Here is an 18288-nt window from a genome sequence, read left to right as displayed (position 1 = left end):
GGGTTAGACTGAAACAAAGTGACAATGACGAGGAAATACTGTAAAAATGTCAGGTAAAGTGCTTTGAACATCTGTGAATAATTGTTAGTCAACCTTTGATGGGAGAATGACAGGCAGAATAAAATAGTATTGGTGAAAGGACGGTGTGTAAAATGATGCAAAAATTAAATCAATATGTGCTAAGGGCTTCTGAAAAGCTGTATGGCTATAATCATATTGAACATGTATACCTATTACACAATGGAAGATTTTTCAAATACTGATAATAAACTTGATTTATTTTACATTAATTGCAAAACAATTATGTTAATAAGCGTAATATGTTCGATGGTCAAGAAAGCACAAGAAAGCAGAAGAAAACAGGAGTGATCAGAGAAAACCCACGAAATCAGGTAGGTGACCTCTGACCTTTTCATGTCCATCTCAGGGATCATACCCTAGCTGGTTAGGTGACAGGTAAATGGCTTAACCACCATGTTACCCATATCCTAAATATAAACCAACCCAATCATAATGTTGAAAACCAAATATACACCTGTTCACTCGATTTTGTACATGTAGAGGCAAGAAATGTGACAAAATCATCCACTTATATGTAATACAAAATATTTCCTTTGAAGTATGACACTGAAGTCAGAATGCGCAAAACACAAAAGTTGAAAATCCCTTAGAATACTAAGTGGCAGTTTTTATTACTTATCCATGTAATTGAGATCTTTTTAACAAGATCTACATAAAAATGAATTTAGGTTCTTAGCTTATTAGCCAAATGCTGTGTATCCATGAACATGCACAGCATCCTTTCCCAATCCCCATCCTCCATTCACATCCCAACACTGACCGCATTTATTTCTAGTATCTAGTCATCAAAACCTATTGACAAATCTGTATTGGTATCATGAAGTCTTGCCAGATGCATAATAAATTGTATCACATTCTTGTGTTCTTGGATTTTCATTTTCCCTTTACATAAAGGAAGACTTATATTGACCAAGAATTACTGACAGACATATGGACCAAAAATGGGGTGACCACCAACCTTGTCTGCCATTTTAGTGCAATAACTGTTTTATGAAACACTCATTCACATTGAAAAGAGACCAAGTGATAAAAATAGTGTAAACTAACTGTGAAAAGTACAACCATATATAACTCTAAATAGTGAAATTAAGTGGAAAAGTATTCAGGCTAAAAATCCAAAACTAGTTACATGTTATCTTTTTTATCTAATATGGCCTGGTTGAGAGGGCACTATTGACTAAAGTATTGTCAATGGATGGAATAGTGCCTGAGCAGAAGGCCTCCTAGTATTGGAGATTGAATAAGCAATGACATTACTTAACTTTAAATTTATAGGGTAATAATGTGTTTTATACATCACTCTCATTTTTTGTATTACGTTCAACTTTGATTTCTTACTTCAGAAATTAAATAATTCAATAGATACAGTGCAACAGTATCCTCATTTCGAAATTACATTTTTTAGCAATTACCTGCACATGATAGACAACATATCAAATGTCGCATTTTTTGTTTGAATCCAGACATTAAAAGTAGAACTTCATTGTAGTTTTCTGCAGAAAAGCTACTGCATGGATTCTTGCTGCTGTATATCACAGCCTGTTTGCCATTTTGACATCTTGGTCCAGTGCAACATTATGATGACAACATGTAATATAGTTATGTCACAATATATTCATGTTCAAAATTAGATCACTTTGACAATCCGATGGGGACACAGGCACTAATAAGGCATATCACCAAAATTGTGATTTTGAACCGTATTAGTTGATTTGTGTTTCAATGAAAAATTCAATGTACACCTACCCTTTCTTCTTTCCTTCCAGGATATCATCGTCAGATTCCTCTGTACCTGACAGGAATTTTAACTCCCCAGACCCCAGAGTTTTTTTTTTTTTTTTTTTTTTTTTTTTTTTTTTTTTTTTTTTTTTTTTTTTTTTTTTTTTTTTTTTTTTTTTTGTTTTTTTTTTTTTTTTTTTTTTTTTTTTTTTTTTTTTTTTTTTTTTTTTTTTTTTTTTTTTTTTTTTTTTTTTTTTTTTTTTTTTTTTTTTTTTTTTTTTTTTTTTTTTTTTTTTTTTTTTTTTTTTTTTTTTTTTTTTTTTTTTTTTTTTTTTTTTTTTTTTTTTTTTTTTTTTTTTTTTTTTTTTTTTTTTTTTTTTTTTTTTTTTTTTTTTTTTTTTTTTTTTTTTTTTTTTTTTTTTTTTTTTTTTTTTTTTTTTTTTTTTTTTTTTTTTTTTTTTTTTTTTTTTTTTTTTTTTTTTTTTTTTTTTTTTTTTTTTTTTTTTTTTTTTTTTTTTTTTTTTTTTTTTTTTTTTTTTTTTTTTTTTTTTTTTTTTTTTTTTTTTTTTTTTTTTTTTTTTTTTTTTTTTTTTTTTTTTTTTTTTTTTTTTTTTTTTTTTTTTTTTTTTTTTTTTTTTTTTTTTTTTTTTTTTTTTTTTTTTTTTTTTTTTTTTTTTTTTTTTTTTTTTTTTTTTTTTTTTTTTTTTTTTTTTTTTTTTTTTTTTTTTTTTTTTTTTTTTTTTTTTTTTTTTTTTTTTTTTTTTTTTTTTTTTTTTTTTTTTTTTTTTTTTTTTTTTTTTTTTTTTTTTTTTTTTTTTTTTTTTTTTTTTTTTTTTTTTTTTTTTTTTTTTTTTTTTTTTTTTTTTTTTTTTTTTTTTTTTTTTTTTTTTTTTTTTTTTTTTTTTTTTTTTTTTTTTTTTTTTTTTTTTTTTTTTTTTTTTTTTTTTTTTTTTTTTTTTTTTTTTTTTTTTTTTTTTTTTTTTTTTTTTTTTTTTTTTTTTTTTTTTTTTTTTTTTTTTTTTTTTTTTTTTTTTTTTTTTTTTTTTTTTTTTTTTTTTTTTTTTTTTTTTTTTTTTTTTTTTTTTTTTTTTTTTTTTTTTTTTTTTTTTTTTTTTTTTTTTTTTTTTTTTTTTTTTTTTTTTTTTTTTTTTTTTTTTTTTTTTTTTTTTTTTTTTTTTTTTTTTTTTTTTTTTTTTTTTTTTTTTTTTTTTTTTTTTTTTTTTTTTTTTTTTTTTTTTTTTTTTTTTTTTTTTTTTTTTTTTTTTTTTTTTTTTTTTTTTTTTTTTTTTTTTTTTTTTTTTTTTTTTTTTTTTTTTTTTTTTTTTTTTTTTTTTTTTTTTTTTTTTTTTTTTTTTTTTTTTTTTTTTTTTTTTTTTTTTTTTTTTTTTTTTTTTTTTTTTTTTTTTTTTTTTTTTTTTTTTTTTTTTTTTTTTTTTTTTTTTTTTTTTTTTTTTTTTTTTTTTTTTTTTTTTTTTTTTTTTTTTTTTTTTTTTTTTTTTTTTTTTTTTTTTTTTTTTTTTTTTTTTTTTTTTTTTTTTTTTTTTTTTTTTTTTTTTTTTTTTTTTTTTTTTTTTTTTTTTTTTTTTTTTTTTTTTTTTTTTTTTTTTTTTTTTTTTTTTTTTTTTTTTTTTTTTTTTTTTTTTTTTTTTTTTTTTTTTTTTTTTTTTTTTTTTTTTTTTTTTTTTTTTTTTTTTTTTTTTTTTTTTTTTTTTTTTTTTTTTTTTTTTTTTTTTTTTTTTTTTTTTTTTTTTTTTTTTTTTTTTTTTTTTTTTTTTTTTTTTTTTTTTTTTTTTTTTTTTTTTTTTTTTTTTTTTTTTTTTTTTTTTTTTTTTTTTTTTTTTTTTTTTTTTTTTTTTTTTTTTTTTTTTTTTTTTTTTTTTTTTTTTTTTTTTTTTTTTTTTTTTTTTTTTTTTTTTTTTTTTTTTTTTTTTTTTTTTTTTTTTTTTTTTTTTTTTTTTTTTTTTTTTTTTTTTTTTTTTTTTTTTTTTTTTTTTTTTTTTTTTTTTTTTTTTTTTTTTTTTTTTTTTTTTTTTTTTTTTTTTTTTTTTTTTTTTTTTTTTTTTTTTTTTTTTTTTTTTTTTTTTTTTTTTTTTTTTTTTTTTTTTTTTTTTTTTTTTTTTTTTTTTTTTTTTTTTTTTTTTTTTTTTTTTTTTTTTTTTTTTTTTTTTTTTTTTTTTTTTTTTTTTTTTTTTTTTTTTTTTTTTTTTTTTTTTTTTTTTTTTTTTTTTTTTTTTTTTTTTTTTTTTTTTTTTTTTTTTTTTTTTTTTTTTTTTTTTTTTTTTTTTTTTTTTTTTTTTTTTTTTTTTTTTTTTTTTTTTTTTTTTTTTTTTTTTTTTTTTTTTTTTTTTTTTTTTTTTTTTTTTTTTTTTTTTTTTTTTTTTTTTTTTTTTTTTTTTTTTTTTTTTTTTTTTTTTTTTTTTTTTTTTTTTTTTTTTTTTTTTTTTTTTTTTTTTTTTTTTTTTTTTTTTTTTTTTTTTTTTTTTTTTTTTTTTTTTTTTTTTTTTTTTTTTTTTTTTTTTTTTTTTTTTTTTTTTTTTTTTTTTTTTTTTTTTTTTTTTTTTTTTTTTTTTTTTTTTTTTTTTTTTTTTTTTTTTTTTTTTTTTTTTTTTTTTTTTTTTTTTTTTTTTTTTTTTTTTTTTTTTTTTTTTTTTTTTTTTTTTTTTTTTTTTTTTTTTTTTTTTTTTTTTTTTTTTTTTTTTTTTTTTTTTTTTTTTTTTTTTTTTTTTTTTTTTTTTTTTTTTTTTTTTTTTTTTTTTTTTTTTTTTTTTTTTTTTTTTTTTTTTTTTTTTTTTTTTTTTTTTTTTTTTTTTTTTTTTTTTTTTTTTTTTTTTTTTTTTTTTTTTTTTTTTTTTTTTTTTTTTTTTTTTTTTTTTTTTTTTTTTTTTTTTTTTTTTTTTTTTTTTTTTTTTTTTTTTTTTTTTTTTTTTTTTTTTTTTTTTTTTTTTTTTTTTTTTTTTTTTTTTTTTTTTTTTTTTTTTTTTTTTTTTTTTTTTTTTTTTTTTTTTTTTTTTTTTTTTTTTTTTTTTTTTTTTTTTTTTTTTTTTTTTTTTTTTTTTTTTTTTTTTTTTTTTTTTTTTTTTTTTTTTTTTTTTTTTTTTTTTTTTTTTTTTTTTTTTTTTTTTTTTTTTTTTTTTTTTTTTTTTTTTTTTTTTTTTTTTTTTTTTTTTTTTTTTTTTTTTTTTTTTTTTTTTTTTTTTTTTTTTTTTTTTTTTTTTTTTTTTTTTTTTTTTTTTTTTTTTTTTTTTTTTTTTTTTTTTTTTTTTTTTTTTTTTTTTTTTTTTTTTTTTTTTTTTTTTTTTTTTTTTTTTTTTTTTTTTTTTTTTTTTTTTTTTTTTTTTTTTTTTTTTTTTTTTTTTTTTTTTTTTTTTTTTTTTTTTTTTTTTTTTTTTTTTTTTTTTTTTTTTTTTTTTTTTTTTTTTTTTTTTTTTTTTTTTTTTTTTTTTTTTTTTTTTTTTTTTTTTTTTTTTTTTTTTTTTTTTTTTTTTTTTTTTTTTTTTTTTTTTTTTTTTTTTTTTTTTTTTTTTTTTTTTTTTTTTTTTTTTTTTTTTTTTTTTTTTTTTTTTTTTTTTTTTTTTTTTTTTTTTTTTTTTTTTTTTTTTTTTTTTTTTTTTTTTTTTTTTTTTTTTTTTTTTTTTTTTTTTTTTTTTTTTTTTTTTTTTTTTTTTTTTTTTTTTTTTTTTTTTTTTTTTTTTTTTTTTTTTTTTTTTTTTTTTTTTTTTTTTTTTTTTTTTTTTTTTTTTTTTTTTTTTTTTTTTTTTTTTTTTTTTTTTTTTTTTTTTTTTTTTTTTTTTTTTTTTTTTTTTTTTTTTTTTTTTTTTTTTTTTTTTTTTTTTTTTTTTTTTTTTTTTTTTTTTTTTTTTTTTTTTTTTTTTTTTTTTTTTTTTTTTTTTTTTTTTTTTTTTTTTTTTTTTTTTTTTTTTTTTTTTTTTTTTTTTTTTTTTTTTTTTTTTTTTTTTTTTTTTTTTTTTTTTTTTTTTTTTTTTTTTTTTTTTTTTTTTTTTTTTTTTTTTTTTTTTTTTTTTTTTTTTTTTTTTTTTTTTTTTTTTTTTTTTTTTTTTTTTTTTTTTTTTTTTTTTTTTTTTTTTTTTTTGTTTTTTTTTTTTTTTTTTTTTTTTTTTTTTTTTTTTTTTTTTTTTTTTTTTTTTTTTTTTTTTTTTTTTTTTTTTTTTTTTTTTTTTTTTTTTTTTTTTTTTTTTTTTTTTTTTTTTTTTTTTTTTTTTTTTTTTTTTTTTTTTTTTTTTTTTTTTTTTTTTTTTTTTTTTTTTTTTTTTTTTTTTTTTTTTTTTTTTTTTTTTTTTTTTTTTTTTTTTTTTTTTTTTTTTTTTTTTTTTTTTTTTTTTTTTTTTTTTTTTTTTTTTTTTTTTTTTTTTTTTTTTTTTTTTTTTTTTTTTTTTTTTTTTTTTTTTTTTTTTTTTTTTTTTTTTTTTTTTTTTTTTTTTTTTTTTTTTTTTTTTTTTTTTTTTTTTTTTTTTTTTTTTTTTTTTTTTTTTTTTTTTTTTTTTTTTTTTTTTTTTTTTTTTTTTTTTTTTTTTTTTTTTTTTTTTTTTTTTTTTTTTTTTTTTTTTTTTTTTTTTTTTTTTTTTTTTTTTTTTTTTTTTTTTTTTTTTTTTTTTTTTTTTTTTTTTTTTTTTTTTTTTTTTTTTTTTTTTTTTTTTTTTTTTTTTTTTTTTTTTTTTTTTTTTTTTTTTTTTTTTTTTTTTTTTTTTTTTTTTTTTTTTTTTTTTTTTTTTTTTTTTTTTTTTTTTTTTTTTTTTTTTTTTTTTTTTTTTTTTTTTTTTTTTTTTTTTTTTTTTTTTTTTTTTTTTTTTTTTTTTTTTTTTTTTTTTTTTTTTTTTTTTTTTTTTTTTTTTTTTTTTTTTTTTTTTTTTTTTTTTTTTTTTTTTTTTTTTTTTTTTTTTTTTTTTTTTTTTTTTTTTTTTTTTTTTTTTTTTTTTTTTTTTTTTTTTTTTTTTTTTTTTTTTTTTTTTTTTTTTTTTTTTTTTTTTTTTTTTTTTTTTTTTTTTTTTTTTTTTTTTTTTTTTTTTTTTTTTTTTTTTTTTTTTTTTTTTTTTTTTTTTTTTTTTTTTTTTTTTTTTTTTTTTTTTTTTTTTTTTTTTTTTTTTTTTTTTTTTTTTTTTTTTTTTTTTTTTTTTTTTTTTTTTTTTTTTTTTTTTTTTTTTTTTTTTTTTTTTTTTTTTTTTTTTTTTTTTTTTTTTTTTTTTTTTTTTTTTTTTTTTTTTTTTTTTTTTTTTTTTTTTTTTTTTTTTTTTTTTTTTTTTTTTTTTTTTTTTTTTTTTTTTTTTTTTTTTTTTTTTTTTTTTTTTTTTTTTTTTTTTTTTTTTTTTTTTTTTTTTTTTTTTTTTTTTTTTTTTTTTTTTTTTTTTTTTTTTTTTTTTTTTTTTTTTTTTTTTTTTTTTTTTTTTTTTTTTTTTTTTTTTTTTTTTTTTTTTTTTTTTTTTTTTTTTTTTTTTTTTTTTTTTTTTTTTTTTTTTTTTTTTTTTTTTTTTTTTTTTTTTTTTTTTTTTTTTTTTTTTTTTTTTTTTTTTTTTTTTTTTTTTTTTTTTTTTTTTTTTTTTTTTTTTTTTTTTTTTTTTTTTTTTTTTTTTTTTTTTTTTTTTTTTTTTTTTTTTTTTTTTTTTTTTTTTTTTTTTTTTTTTTTTTTTTTTTTTTTTTTTTTTTTTTTTTTTTTTTTTTTTTTTTTTTTTTTTTTTTTTTTTTTTTTTTTTTTTTTTTTTTTTTTTTTTTTTTTTTTTTTTTTTTTTTTTTTTTTTTTTTTTTTTTTTTTTTTTTTTTTTTTTTTTTTTTTTTTTTTTTTTTTTTTTTTTTTTTTTTTTTTTTTTTTTTTTTTTTTTTTTTTTTTTTTTTTTTTTTTTTTTTTTTTTTTTTTTTTTTTTTTTTTTTTTTTTTTTTTTTTTTTTTTTTTTTTTTTTTTTTTTTTTTTTTTTTTTTTTTTTTTTTTTTTTTTTTTTTTTTTTTTTTTTTTTTTTTTTTTTTTTTTTTTTTTTTTTTTTTTTTTTTTTTTTTTTTTTTTTTTTTTTTTTTTTTTTTTTTTTTTTTTTTTTTTTTTTTTTTTTTTTTTTTTTTTTTTTTTTTTTTTTTTTTTTTTTTTTTTTTTTTTTTTTTTTTTTTTTTTTTTTTTTTTTTTTTTTTTTTTTTTTTTTTTTTTTTTTTTTTTTTTTTTTTTTTTTTTTTTTTTTTTTTTTTTTTTTTTTTTTTTTTTTTTTTTTTTTTTTTTTTTTTTTTTTTTTTTTTTTTTTTTTTTTTTTTTTTTTTTTTTTTTTTTTTTTTTTTTTTTTTTTTTTTTTTTTTTTTTTTTTTTTTTTTTTTTTTTTTTTTTTTTTTTTTTTTTTTTTTTTTTTTTTTTTTTTTTTTTTTTTTTTTTTTTTTTTTTTTTTTTTTTTTTTTTTTTTTTTTTTTTTTTTTTTTTTTTTTTTTTTTTTTTTTTTTTTTTTTTTTTTTTTTTTTTTTTTTTTTTTTTTTTTTTTTTTTTTTTTTTTTTTTTTTTTTTTTTTTTTTTTTTTTTTTTTTTTTTTTTTTTTTTTTTTTTTTTTTTTTTTTTTTTTTTTTTTTTTTTTTTTTTTTTTTTTTTTTTTTTTTTTTTTTTTTTTTTTTTTTTTTTTTTTTTTTTTTTTTTTTTTTTTTTTTTTTTTTTTTTTTTTTTTTTTTTTTTTTTTTTTTTTTTTTTTTTTTTTTTTTTTTTTTTTTTTTTTTTTTTTTTTTTTTTTTTTTTTTTTTTTTTTTTTTTTTTTTTTTTTTTTTTTTTTTTTTTTTTTTTTTTTTTTTTTTTTTTTTTTTTTTTTTTTTTTTTTTTTTTTTTTTTTTTTTTTTTTTTTTTTTTTTTTTTTTTTTTTTTTTTTTTTTTTTTTTTTTTTTTTTTTTTTTTTTTTTTTTTTTTTTTTTTTTTTTTTTTTTTTTTTTTTTTTTTTTTTTTTTTTTTTTTTTTTTTTTTTTTTTTTTTTTTTTTTTTTTTTTTTTTTTTTTTTTTTTTTTTTTTTTTTTTTTTTTTTTTTTTTTTTTTTTTTTTTTTTTTTTTTTTTTTTTTTTTTTTTTTTTTTTTTTTTTTTTTTTTTTTTTTTTTTTTTTTTTTTTTTTTGTTTTTTTTTTTTTTTTTTTTTTTTTTTTTTTTTTTTTTTTTTTTTTTTTTTTTTTTTTTTTTTTTTTTTTTTTTTTTTTTTTTTTTTTTTTTTTTTTTTTTTTTTTTTTTTTTTTTTTTTTTTTTTTTTTTTTTTTTTTTTTTTTTTTTTTTTTTTTTTTTTTTTTTTTTTTTTTTTTTTTTTTTTTTTTTTTTTTTTTTTTTTTTTTTTTTTTTTTTTTTTTTTTTTTTTTTTTTTTTTTTTTTTTTTTTTTTTTTTTTTTTTTTTTTTTTTTTTTTTTTTTTTTTTTTTTTTTTTTTTTTTTTTTTTTTTTTTTTTTTTTTTTTTTTTTTTTTTTTTTTTTTTTTTTTTTTTTTTTTTTTTTTTTTTTTTTTTTTTTTTTTTTTTTTTTTTTTTTTTTTTTTTTTTTTTTTTTTTTTTTTTTTTTTTTTTTTTTTTTTTTTTTTTTTTTTTTTTTTTTTTTTTTTTTTTTTTTTTTTTTTTTTTTTTTTTTTTTTTTTTTTTTTTTTTTTTTTTTTTTTTTTTTTTTTTTTTTTTTTTTTTTTTTTTTTTTTTTTTTTTTTTTTTTTTTTTTTTTTTTTTTTTTTTTTTTTTTTTTTTTTTTTTTTTTTTTTTTTTTTTTTTTTTTTTTTTTTTTTTTTTTTTTTTTTTTTTTTTTTTTTTTTTTTTTTTTTTTTTTTTTTTTTTTTTTTTTTTTTTTTTTTTTTTTTTTTTTTTTTTTTTTTTTTTTTTTTTTTTTTTTTTTTTTTTTTTTTTTTTTTTTTTTTTTTTTTTTTTTTTTTTTTTTTTTTTTTTTTTTTTTTTTTTTTTTTTTTTTTTTTTTTTTTTTTTTTTTTTTTTTTTTTTTTTTTTTTTTTTTTTTTTTTTTTTTTTTTTTTTTTTTTTTTTTTTTTTTTTTTTTTTTTTTTTTTTTTTTTTTTTTTTTTTTTTTTTTTTTTTTTTTTTTTTTTTTTTTTTTTTTTTTTTTTTTTTTTTTTTTTTTTTTTTTTTTTTTTTTTTTTTTTTTTTTTTTTTTTTTTTTTTTTTTTTTTTTTTTTTTTTTTTTTTTTTTTTTTGTTTTTTTTTTTTTTTTTTTTTTTTTTTTTTTTTTTTTTTTTTTTTTTTTTTTTTTTTTTTTTTTTTTTTTTTTTTTTTTTTTTTTTTTTTTTTTTTTTTTTTTTTTTTTTTTTTTTTTTTTTTTTTTTTTTTTTTTTTTTTTTTTTTTTTTTTTTTTTTTTTTTTTTTTTTTTTTTTTTTTTTTTTTTTTTTTTTTTTTTTTTTTTTTTTTTTTTTTTTTTTTTTTTTTTTTTTTTTTTTTTTTTTTTTTTTTTTTTTTTTTTTTTTTTTTTTTTTTTTTTTTTTTTTTTTTTTTTTTTTTTTTTTTTTTTTTTTTTTTTTTTTTTTTTTTTTTTTTTTTTTTTTTTTTTTTTTTTTTTTTTTTTTTTTTTTTTTTTTTTTTTTTTTTTTTTTTTTTTTTTTTTTTTTTTTTTTTTTTTTTTTTTTTTTTTTTTTTTTTTTTTTTTTTTTTTTTTTTTTTTTTTTTTTTTTTTTTTTTTTTTTTTTTTTTTTTTTTTTTTTTTTTTTTTTTTTTTTTTTTTTTTTTTTTTTTTTTTTTTTTTTTTTTTTTTTTTTTTTTTTTTTTTTTTTTTTTTTTTTTTTTTTTTTTTTTTTTTTTTTTTTTTTTTTTTTTTTTTTTTTTTTTTTTTTTTTTTTTTTTTTTTTTTTTTTTTTTTTTTTTTTTTTTTTTTTTTTTTTTTTTTTTTTTTTTTTTTTTTTTTTTTTTTTTTTTTTTTTTTTTTTTTTTTTTTTTTTTTTTTTTTTTTTTTTTTTTTTTTTTTTTTTTTTTTTTTTTTTTTTTTTTTTTTTTTTTTTTTTTTTTTTTTTTTTTTTTTTTTTTTTTTTTTTTTTTTTTTTTTTTTTTTTTTTTTTTTTTTTTTTTTTTTTTTTTTTTTTTTTTTTTTTTTTTTTTTTTTTTTTTTTTTTTTTTTTTTTTTTTTTTTTTTTTTTTTTTTTTTTTTTTTTTTTTTTTTTTTTTTTTTTTTTTTTTTTTTTTTTTTTTTTTTTTTTTTTTTTTTTTTTTTTTTTTTTTTTTTTTTTTTTTTTTTTTTTTTTTTTTTTTTTTTTTTTTTTTTTTTTTTTTTTTTTTTTTTTTTTTTTTTTTTTTTTTTTTTTTTTTTTTTTTTTTTTTTTTTTTTTTTTTTTTTTTTTTTTTTTTTTTTTTTTTTTTTTTTTTTTTTTTTTTTTTTTTTTTTTTTTTTTTTTTTTTTTTTTTTTTTTTTTTTTTTTTTTTTTTTTTTTTTTTTTTTTTTTTTTTTTTTTTTTTTTTTTTTTTTTTTTTTTTTTTTTTTTTTTTTTTTTTTTTTTTTTTTTTTTTTTTTTTTTTTTTTTTTTTTTTTTTTTTTTTTTTTTTTTTTTTTTTTTTTTTTTTTTTTTTTTTTTTTTTTTTTTTTTTTTTTTTTTTTTTTTTTTTTTTTTTTTTTTTTTTTTTTTTTTTTTTTTTTTTTTTTTTTTTTTTTTTTTTTTTTTTTTTTTTTTTTTTTTTTTTTTTTTTTTTTTTTTTTTTTTTTTTTTTTTTTTTTTTTTTTTTTTTTTTTTTTTTTTTTTTTTTTTTTTTTTTTTTTTTTTTTTTTTTTTTTTTTTTTTTTTTTTTTTTTTTTTTTTTTTTTTTTTTTTTTTTTTTTTTTTTTTTTTTTTTTTTTTTTTTTTTTTTTTTTTTTTTTTTTTTTTTTTTTTTTTTTTTTTTTTTTTTTTTTTTTTTTTTTTTTTTTTTTTTTTTTTTTTTTTTTTTTTTTTTTTTTTTTTTTTTTTTTTTTTTTTTTTTTTTTTTTTTTTTTTTTTTTTTTTTTTTTTTTTTTTTTTTTTTTTTTTTTTTTTTTTTTTTTTTTTTTTTTTTTTTTTTTTTTTTTTTTTTTTTTTTTTTTTTTTTTTTTTTTTTTTTTTTTTTTTTTTTTTTTTTTTTTTTTTTTTTTTTTTTTTTTTTTTTTTTTTTTTTTTTTTTTTTTTTTTTTTTTTTTTTTTTTTTTTTTTTTTTTTTTTTTTTTTTTTTTTTTTTTTTTTTTTTTTTTTTTTTTTTTTTTTTTTTTTTTTTTTTTTTTTTGTTTTTTTTTTTTTTTTTTTTTTTTTTTTTTTTTTTTTTTTTTTTTTTTTTTTTTTTTTTTTTTTTTTTTTTTTTTTTTTTTTTTTTTTTTTTTTTTTTTTTTTTTTTTTTTTTTTTTTTTTTTTTTTTTTTTTTTTTTTTTTTTTTTTTTTTTTTTTTTTTTTTTTTTTTTTTTTTTTTTTTTTTTTTTTTTTTTTTTTTTTTTTTTTTTTTTTTTTTTTTTTTTTTTTTTTTTTTTTTTTTTTTTTTTTTTTTTTTTTTTTTTTTTTTTTTTTTTTTTTTTTTTTTTTTTTTTTTTTTTTTTTTTTTTTTTTTTTTTTTTTTTTTTTTTTTTTTTTTTTTTTTTTTTTTTTTTTTTTTTTTTTTTTTTTTTTTTTTTTTTTTTTTTTTTTTTTTTTTTTTTTTTTTTTTTTTTTTTTTTTTTTTTTTTTTTTTTTTTTTTTTTTTTTTTTTTTTTTTTTTTTTTTTTTTTTTTTTTTTTTTTTTTTTTTTTTTTTTTTTTTTTTTTTTTTTTTTTTTTTTTTTTTTTTTTTTTTTTTTTTTTTTTTTTTTTTTTTTTTTTTTTTTTTTTTTTTTTTTTTTTTTTTTTTTTTTTTTTTTTTTTTTTTTTTTTTTTTTTTTTTTTTTTTTTTTTTTTTTTTTTTTTTTTGTTTTTTTTTTTTTTTTTTTTTTTTTTTTTTTTTTTTTTTTTTTTTTTTTTTTTTTTTTTTTTTTTTTTTTTTTTTTTTTTTTTTTTTTTTTTTTTTTTTTTTTTTTTTTTTTTTTTTTTTTTTTTTTTTTTTTTTTTTTTTTTTTTTTTTTTTTTTTTTTTTTTTTTTTTTTTTTTTTTTTTTTTTTTTTTTTTTTTTTTTTTTTTTTTTTTTTTTTTTTTTTTTTTTTTTTTTTTTTTTTTTTTTTTTTTTTTTTTTTTTTTTTTTTTTTTTTTTTTTTTTTTTTTTTTTTTTTTTTTTTTTTTTTTTTTTTTTTTTTTTTTTTTTTTTTTTTTTTTTTTTTTTTTTTTTTTTTTTTTTTTTTTTTTTTTTTTTTTTTTTTTTTTTTTTTTTTTTTTTTTTTTTTTTTTTTTTTTTTTTTTTTTTTTTTTTTTTTTTTTTTTTTTTTTTTTTTTTTTTTTTTTTTTTTTTTTTTTTTTTTTTTTTTTTTTTTTTTTTTTTTTTTTTTTTTTTTTTTTTTTTTTTTTTTTTTTTTTTTTTTTTTTTTTTTTTTTTTTTTTTTTTTTTTTTTTTTTTTTTTTTTTTTTTTTTTTTTTTTTTTTTTTTTTTTTTTTTTTTTTTTTTTTTTTTTTTTTTTTTTTTTTTTTTTTTTTTTTTTTTTTTTTTTTTTTTTTTTTTTTTTTTTTTTTTTTTTTTTTTTTTTTTTTTTTTTTTTTTTTTTTTTTTTTTTTTTTTTTTTTTTTTTTTTTTTTTTTTTTTTTTTTTTTTTTTTTTTTTTTTTTTTTTTTTTTTTTTTTTTTTTTTTTTTTTTTTTTTTTTTTTTTTTTTTTTTTTTTTTTTTTTTTTTTTTTTTTTTTTTTTTTTTTTTTTTTTTTTTTTTTTTTTTTTTTTTTTTTTTTTTTTTTTTTTTTTTTTTTTTTTTTTTTTTTTTTTTTTTTTTTTTTTTTTTTTTTTTTTTTTTTTTTTTTTTTTTTTTTTTTTTTTTTTTTTTTTTTTTTTTTTTTTTTTTTTTTTTTTTTTTTTTTTTTTTTTTTTTTTTTTTTTTTTTTTTTTTTTTTTTTTTTTTTTTTTTTTTTTTTTTTTTTTTTTTTTTTTTTTTTTTTTTTTTTTTTTTTTTTTTTTTTTTTTTTTTTTTTTTTTTTTTTTTTTTTTTTTTTTTTTTTTTTTTTTTTTTTTTTTTTTTTTTTTTTTTTTTTTTTTTTTTTTTTTTTTTTTTTTTTTTTTTTTTTTTTTTTTTTTTTTTTTTTTTTTTTTTTTTTTTTTTTTTTTTTTTTTTTTTTTTTTTTTTTTTTTTTTTTTTTTTTTTTTTTTTTTTTTTTTTTTTTTTTTTTTTTTTTTTTTTTTTTTTTTTTTTTTTTTTTTTTTTTTTTTTTTTTTTTTTTTTTTTTTTTTTTTTTTTTTTTTTTTTTTTTTTTTTTTTTTTTTTTTTTTTTTTTTTTTTTTTTTTTTTTTTTTTTTTTTTTTTTGTTTTTTTTTTTTTTTTTTTTTTTTTTTTTTTTTTTTTTTTTTTTTTTTTTTTTTTTTTTTTTTTTTTTTTTTTTTTTTTTTTTTTTTTTTTTTTTTTTTTTTTTTTTTTTTTTTTTTTTTTTTTTTTTTTTTTTTTTTTTTTTTTTTTTTTTTTTTTTTTTTTTTTTTTTTTTTTTTTTTTTTTTTTTTTTTTTTTTTTTTTTTTTTTTTTTTTTTTTTTTTTTTTTTTTTTTTTTTTTTTTTTTTTTTTTTTTTTTTTTTTTTTTTTTTTTTTTTTTTTTTTTTTTTTTTTTTTTTTTTTTTTTTTTTTTTTTTTTTTTTTTTTTTTTTTTTTTTTTTTTTTTTTTTTTTTTTTTTTTTTTTTTTTTTTTTTTTTTTTTTTTTTTTTTTTTTTTTTTTTTTTTTTTTTTTTTTTTTTTTTTTTTTTTTTTTTTTTTTTTTTTTTTTTTTTTTTTTTTTTTTTTTTTTTTTTTTTTTTTTTTTTTTTTTTTTTTGGTTTGTTTTTTTTTTTTTTTTTTTTTTTTTTTTTTTTTTTTTTTTTTTTTTTTTTTTTTTTTTTTTTTTTTTTTTTTTTTTTTTTTTTTTTTTTTTTTTTTTTTTTTTTTTTTTTTTTTTTTTTTTTTTTTTTTTTTTTTTTTTTTTTTTTTTTTTTTTTTTTTTTTTTTTTTTTTTTTTTTTTTTTTTTTTTTTTTTTTTTTTTTTTTTTTTTTTTTTTTTTTTTTTTTTTTTTTTTTTTTTTTTTTTTTTTTGTTTTTTTTTTTTTTTTTTTTTTTTTTTTTTTTTTTTTTTTTTTTTTTTTTTTTTTTTTTTTTTTTTTTTTTTTTTTTTTTTTTTTTTTTTTTTTTTTTTTTTTTTTTTTTTTTTTTTTTTTTTTTTTTTTTTTTTTTTTTTTTTTTTTTTTTTTTTTTTTTTTTTTTTTTTTTTTTTTTTTTTTTTTTTTTTTTTTTTTTTTTTTTTTTTTTTTTTTTTGGATTTTTTTTTTTTTTTTTTTTTTTTTTTTTTTTTTTTTTTTTTTTTTTTTTTTTTTTTTTTTTTTTTTTTTTTTTTTTTTTTTTTTTTTTTTTTTTTTTTTTTTTTTTTTTTTTTTTTTTTTTTTTTTTTTTTTTTTTTTTTTTTTTTTTTGTTTTTTTTTTTTTTTTTTTTTTGTTTTTTTTTTTTTTTTTTTTTTTTTTTTTTTTTTTTTTTTTTTTTTTTTTTTTTTTTTTTTTTTTTTTTTTTTTTTTTTTTTTTTTTTTTTTTTTTTTTTTTTTTTTTTGTTTTTTTTTTTTTTTTTTTTTTTTTTTTTTTTTTTTTTTTTTTTTTTTTTTTTTTTTTTTTTTTTTTTTTTTTTTTTTTTTTTTTTTTTTTTTTTTTTTTTTTTTTTTTTTTTTTTTTTTTTTTTTTTTTTTTTTTTTTTTTTTTTTTTTTTTTTTTTTTTTTTTTTTTTTTTTTTTTTTTTTTTTTTTTTTTTTTTTTTTTTTTTTTTTTTTTTTTTTTTTTTTTTTTTTTTTTTTTTTTTTTTTTTTTTTTTTTTTTTTTTTTTTTTTTTTTTTTTTTTTTTTTTTTTTTTTTTTTTTTTTTTTTTTTTTTTTTTTTTTTTTTTTTTTTTTTTTTTTTTTTTTTTTTTTTTTTTTTTTTTTTTTTTTTTTTTTTTTTTTTTTTTTTTTTTTTTTTTTTTTTTTTTTTTTTTTTTTTTTTTTTTTTTTTTTTTTTTTTTTTTTTTTTTTTTTTTTTTTTTTTTTTTTTTTTTTTTTTTTTTTTTTTTTTTTTTTTTTTTTTTTTTTTTTTTTTTTTTTTTTTTTTTTTTTTTTTTTTTTTTTTTTTTTTTGTTTTTTTTTTTTTTTTTTTTTTTTTTTTTTTTTTTTTTTTTTTTTTTTTTTTTTTTTTTTTTTTTTTTTTTTTTTTTTTTTTTTTTTTTTTTTTTTTTTTTTTTTTTTTTTTTTTTTTTTTTTTTTTTTTTTTTTTTTTTTTTTTTTTTTTTTTTTTTTTTGTTTTTTTTTTTTTTTTTGATTTTTTTTTTTTTTTTTTTTTTTTTTTTTTTTTTTTTTTTTTTTTTTTTTTTTTTTTTTTTTTTTTTTTTTTTTTTTTTTTTTTTTTTTTTTTTTTTTTTTTTTTTTTTTTTTTTTTTTTTTTTTTTTTTTTTTTTTTTTTTTTTTTTTTTTTTTTTTTTTTTTTGTTTTTTTTTTTTTTTGTTTTTTTTTTTTTTTTTTTTTTTTTTTTTTTTTTTTTTTTTTTTTTTTTTTTTGTTTTTTTTTTTTTTTTTTTTTTTTTTTTTTTTTTTTTTTTTTTTTTTTTTTTTTTTTTTTTTTTTTTTTTTTTTTTTTTTTTTTTTTTTTTTTTTTTTTTTTTTTTTTTTTTTTTTTTTTTTTTTTTTTTTTTTTTTTTTTTTTTTTTTTTTTTTTTTTTTTTTTTTTTTTTTTTTTTTTTTTTTTTTTTTTTTTTTTTTTTTTTTTTTTTTTTTTTTTTTTTTTTTTTTTTTTTTTTTTTTTTTTTTTTTTTTTTTTTTTTTTTTTTTTTTTTTTTTTTTGTTTTTTTTTTTTTTTTTTTTTTTTTTTTTTTTTTTTTTTTTTTTTTTTTTTTTTTTTTTTTTTTTTTTTTTTTTTTTTTTTTTTTTTTTTTTTTTTTTTTTTTTTTTTTTTTTTTTTTTTTTTTTTTTTTTTTTTTTTTTTTTTTTTTTTTTTTTTTTTTTTTTTTTTTTTTTTTTTTTTTTTTTTTTTTTTTTTTTTTTTTTGTTTTTTTTTTTTTTTTTTTTTTTTTTTTTTTTTTTTTTTTTTTTTTTTTTTTTTTTTTTTTTTTTTTTTTTTTTTTTTTTTTTTTTTTTTTTTTTTTTTTTTTTTTTTTTTTTTTTTTTTTTTTTTTTTTGGATTTTTTTTTTTTTTTTTTTTTTTTTTTTTTTTTTTTTTTTTTTTTTTTTTTTTTTTTTTTTTTTTTTTTTTTTTTTTTTTTTTTTTTTTTTTTTTTTTTTTTTTTTTTTTTTTTTTTTTTTTTTTTTTTTTTTTTTTTTTTTTTTTTTTTTTGTTTTTTTTTTTTTTTTTTTTTTTTTTTTTTTTTTTTTTTTTTTTTTTTTTTTTTTTTTTTTTTTTTTTTTTTTTTTTTGATTTTTTTTTTTTTTTTTTTTTTTTTTTTTTTTTTTTTTTTTTTTTTTTTTTTTTTTTTTTTTTTTTTTTTTTTTTTTTTTTTTTTTTTTTTTTTTTTTTTTTTTTTTTTTTTTTTTTTTTTTTTTTTTTTTTTTTTTTTTTTTTTTTTTTTTTTTTTTTTTTTTTTTTTTTTTTTTTTTTTTTTTTTTTTTTTTTTTTTTTTTTTTTTTTTTTTTTTTTTTTTTTTTTTTTTTTTTTTTTTTTTTTTTTTTTTTTTTTTTTTTTTTTTTTTTTTTTTTTTTTTTTTTTTTTTTTTTTTTTTTTTTTTTTTTTTTTTTTTTTTTTTTTTTTTTTTTTTTTTTTTTTTTTTTTTTTTTTTTTTTTTTTTTTTTTTTTTTTTTTTTTTTTTTTTTTTTTTTTTTTTTTTTTTTTTTTTTTTTTTTTTTTTTTTTTTTTTTTTTTTTTTTTTTTTTTTTTTTTTTTTTTTTTTTTTTTTTTTTTTTTTTTTTTTTTTTTTTTTTTTTTTTTTTTTTTTTTTTTTTTTTTTTTTTTTTTTTTTTTTTTTTTTTTTTTTTTTTTTTTTTTTTTTTTTTTTTTTTTTTTTTTTTTTTTTTTTTTTTTTTTTTTTTTTTTTTTTTTTTTTTTTTTTTTTTTTTTTTTTTTTTTTTTTTTTTTTTTTTTTTTTTTTTTTTTTTTTTTTTTTTTTTTTTTTTTTTTTTTTTTTTTTTTTTTTTTTTTTTTTTTTTTTTTTTTTTTTTTTTTTTTTTTTTTTTTTTTTTTTTTTTTTTTTTTTTTTTTTTTTTTTTTTTTTTTTTTTTTTTTTTTTTTTTTTTTTTTTTGTTTTTTTTTTTTTTTTTTTTTTGTTTTTTTTTTTTTTTTTTTTTTTTTTTTTTTTTTTTTTTTTTTTTTTTTTTTTTTTTTTTTTTTTTTTTTTTTTTTTTTTTTTTTTTTTTTTTTTTTTTTTTTTTTTTTTTTTTTTTGTTTTTTTTTTTTGTTTTTTTTTTTTTTTTTTTTTTTTTTTTTTTTTTTTTTTTTTTTTTTTTTTTTTTTTTTTTTTTTTGTTTTTTTTTTTTTTTTTTTTTTTTTTTTTTTTTTTTGTTTTTTTTTTTTTTTTTTTTTTTTTTTTTTTTTTTTTTTTTTTTTTTTTTTTTTTTTTTTTTTTTTTT

At 3.8% G+C, this 18288-nt stretch overlaps 1 protein-coding gene across 1 annotated transcript in view; it reads right to left on the bottom strand.

Moving 5' to 3' along the window:
- The window catches only part of LOC138325568 (jouberin-like), a 72922-nt gene that overhangs the window by 14916 nt on the left and 39718 nt on the right, over positions 1 to 18288 (bottom strand). The window contains exon 34 of the mRNA XM_069271325.1: positions 1828 to 1899. Coding sequence (XP_069127426.1) covers positions 1828 to 1899 — 72 coding nt within the window. The remainder of the gene's footprint in view (positions 1 to 1827; positions 1900 to 18288) is intronic.

Source organism: Argopecten irradians, chromosome 6, assembly GCF_041381155.1.
Source record: "Argopecten irradians isolate NY chromosome 6, Ai_NY, whole genome shotgun sequence".
Lineage (NCBI taxonomy): Eukaryota > Metazoa > Mollusca > Bivalvia > Pectinida > Pectinidae > Argopecten > Argopecten irradians.
Note: the sequence above shows the minus strand (reverse complement) of the source record. Positions and strands in the feature narration are given on the sequence as shown.